This window comes from Peromyscus maniculatus, chromosome 1, assembly GCF_049852395.1.
Source record: "Peromyscus maniculatus bairdii isolate BWxNUB_F1_BW_parent chromosome 1, HU_Pman_BW_mat_3.1, whole genome shotgun sequence".
Classification (NCBI taxonomy): domain Eukaryota; kingdom Metazoa; phylum Chordata; class Mammalia; order Rodentia; family Cricetidae; genus Peromyscus; species Peromyscus maniculatus.
This window is the reverse complement of record NC_134852.1, coordinates 117,040,719-117,044,366: the sequence shown is the minus strand read 5'-3', so window position 1 is coordinate 117,044,366 and position 3,648 is coordinate 117,040,719. Positions and strand designations below refer to the sequence as shown.

Here is a 3,648-nt window from a genome sequence, read left to right as displayed (position 1 = left end):
TACCAAACACTAGACAAATGCCTGATTTTCTGCCAATGCACATATCCAGTCTATTATACAGTCTGTCCAACTGCAACACAAATGAGGCTACTATTAGATCACATAAAACATTGTCCTTCTCAGACAATTCCTGTGACTGCCTCTGGACTTATGAAAGGCCCTATTATATGTACTACTGCCCAAGACTGGTCATAGCTCTTTCATTTGTTTCTACACTATAACAGGGTTATAACTTTGTAATTACTCTTACTTACTGGAGAAGATGATAGAGAATTCTATGAAAAGAAAATGGAGAAGAAGATCATGTACATCTGTATTTGATTAAATCAAGACTAAAATATTCTCTGTGATCAGTGAACTAGAAAGTAACCCCAGTAGTTTTTCATCAAAGGGAAGATTCTTTATTGTTTTTCAAAGTCATCTCATATATTTGTGCCCCCATCTATGGTCTTGATATTTATAATAACACATAATTTTTCATGTTAGATTAATAACATGTAATTGCTCTGAAGATATTTCCTGACATTATCCAAACAACTGTTGAACAATGGCCGCATTGATGATAGCACTCTGTCATTAAGGAGTGCCAGGAAGGCATGGATAGTTCTGGTTTCAATGTACCTATCACTCAGCTGGCTTTATGAGCAGTATAAGGATGCAATGAGTAGAAAATCCAGCATCTTAAATGTTTACTTAAATTTTTTTTAACCTCAAATTTTTTCTTCCCATGACATTTTTGCTTTCTGGATTTGACCATCATAGTCAACATTTGATTACTCAATGTATGCTAATTTGTAAGAGTACACATCCATGGGAAAAGAAAACTACACTTATCTGACTGAGTTCATCTTGCTGGGCCTTTCTTCAGATCATCAGACTCAGATCTTGCTGTTCGTGGTATTTCTCATCATCTACTTGCTCACTGTGTTTGGAAATCTGCTCATCATACTCCTCATTCATGTTGACTCTCGACTTCATACACCAATGTACTTCTTTCTCAAAAACCTGTCATTGAATGATCTCTGTTTCTCTACAACTATCGTTCCTAAGATGCTAGTCCATTTTCTAGTTGTAAGAAAGACCATTTCATTTGCTGGGTGCTCAATGCAGATGTTTTTTTTCCTCATAATGGGGTGTACAGAAAGCTCTCTTCTAGCAGTCATGTCTTATGACCGCTACATAGCTGTCTGCAAGCCCTTGCACTACTCCACCATCATGACACATAGGGTTTGTGTTCTGCTAGTTGTAGGATCCTGGGCTAGTGGAATATTTGTGTCTGTAGTAGATACCACATTTACTTTATGCTTGTCATACCAGGGACCAAATCTCATCAATCATTACTTTTGTGAGCCTCCTGCCCTCTTGAAGCTTGCTTCAGAAGAAACCTACACAGCGGAGATGGTCATTTTTGCCATGGGTGTAGTAATTCTCCTAGGTCCTGTTTCTCTCATCCTTTTCTCCTACTGGAATATTATCTACACTGTGGTTCAAATGCAATCAGGTGAGGGGAGGCTCAAGGTCTTCTCCACCTGTAGTTCCCATTTCATTGTTGTTATCTTCTTCTATGGCTCAACAATATTTACCTACATGCAGCCAAACTCAAAGAAAATGAATGAAGGGGATAAGGTAATCTCAGTCTTCTATTCAGTTGTAACATCCATGATGAACCCATTCATTTATAGCCTAAGGAACAAGGATGTGAAGGAGGCATTAAGAAAAGTACTTAAAAGAGAGTTAAGATAAAAGAATATACGAGATATTCAGGGTTATAGGTCATTCTGAAGTTCATCAACAGTTTAAACATCTTTCATTGTGAACTATCTCTAATCTGAGAGTAAAGTTCACTCATGTTTACCAAGGAATGTTTGTTTCTGCAGCCTTGCCCAAGATTATTATTCAAAGGTGAAGCTCACTTAATTTGTGACAATTTGCCCACTAACATTAAACAAATAAAATAAAGTACATTTAAAATAATGAGAAAATTCTATAAACTGCAGCTTTCATGAACCAACCTCTTTTCACCCAGGGATATTTCTTTTTCCTCTAAACCCCACAGCTACTTGCCAAACTCATATTATTCTACCATTATCCATTACCATCTTTAGATAATATAGTTTAAATCCACAGATAGCCAAACTACTTCCATAACTGGGTGTTGATGGTGTTAAGTTCATAATCAAAGTACTCAGGAGCCCAATGCAGAATGATATTCACATTTCCTTCTATAGTCTTCCATTTATCCTGGAATGACTTTGATGGTGCAAAAGCATTCTACCTTCTGTGCTTCTTTTCTCTGGTGTATATATATCTGTCTTACCTACATCTTGTCCACATTTCTACCATGGAGACCCTTTGTAGGGATTATTCTCATGAAATAACATTGCCACTCATTTTAGGACCACCCCCTCCACATTTGTTTTCACAAAGTGGGATGTGTACAAAAGCACTTTGTTTGTCTCTCATTTTGTTATATCCTCTTAAAAACAAAGTGATTATGGGCAAAGAATGAGGTGGGAGGGGGAAAACCAAAAGGGGGCTGATGAAATTCAGCTTTGCCATATTGATTTTTGGATATTCCAGATACAGTGTTCACAGAATGTCATTTATGTTCAAAGCACTTTATTCAAAGTGTTGATATCCTAGATGACGTGTGTGCATTATGTATAGAGTGATTCTGCATGGACAATAAATGTGTGTGATAACTGATTTATGTACATGAGATGTGCAACATTTTCATACATTGTCAACTGTGAATCTGAAGGAAGATATAAGACTTTTGAGGAAAGTTAGAGTTCTTTCACCAGATATTAGAAAATATCCATCTGTATATTTCATTAAAGTTGAAGTTAAGTGACCCAAACCAGTGGGAATAAAGATGTTAAGTGAGAGGATAGGGATGGAAAATAGAGAAGACAAGAGACAAAAACACAAGCAATAGCTGGGAAACCAGGAGGTCTTGCATAAGGTGACTTATGCCAAGCAAGTTTATTAAGAACTACAGGATCATCCTGAATGCAAAATATGTTAGGGTAAAGTGGCACAAAGCTTGGGGAGGGGGTAATCAACTAATATCTGATTTGAGTTAAGGCACACTCCATGAGCTGGAACCCATACCTGATACTGCTTTGGTGACCAAGATCCAGAAACTAGATATCCCAGAGATCTAGGGTAAAACCAAATACTACTGGTCTTAAAAAAGTAATGATAAAATGATTCCCAATGATATTCTGCTATACTAACAGATAAGTGTTTTGTTCAGCCAAGCCATCATCAGAGAAGCTTCCTCCTAGAGCATGGAGAAAAAGAGACCATGGAACACACAACCCTAAATGGGATGTTGCCATCGAATGCCTCCACTCAGAGTTCAGGGAACCCAGAGAAAGAAGAGGTGGAATGAATGTATGAGGCAGAGGGGATGGAGGTCACCAGGAGAACAAGGTCCTCTGAATCAACTGAGCAAGGCTTGTAAGAACTCACAGAGACTGAAGCAGCAAGCACAGGGCCTCCATTCGTGTACTCTGTGTACCTGCTATAGTTCAGCCTAATATTTTTATGGAACTACTGAGTGTGTGAACAATTGGGTCTCTGATTCTTGTGCCTTCTCTTGGGCTCCTTTTCCTTCTGTTGGTTTGCCTTGTTCAACTTTGA

General features: G+C 38.0%; 1 protein-coding gene across 1 annotated transcript; it reads left to right on the top strand.

Annotated features, from left to right (window-relative positions):
- Window positions 1-810: 810 nt before the first annotated feature.
- Window positions 811-1,743, top strand: LOC102918729 (olfactory receptor 2D3-like). Its single transcript, XM_006991759.3, has one exon. The coding sequence runs from the start codon at window positions 811-813 to the stop codon at window positions 1,741-1,743; it is 933 nt and encodes a 310-aa protein (XP_006991821.1).
- The last annotated feature ends 1,905 nt before the right edge of the window (window positions 1,744-3,648 follow it).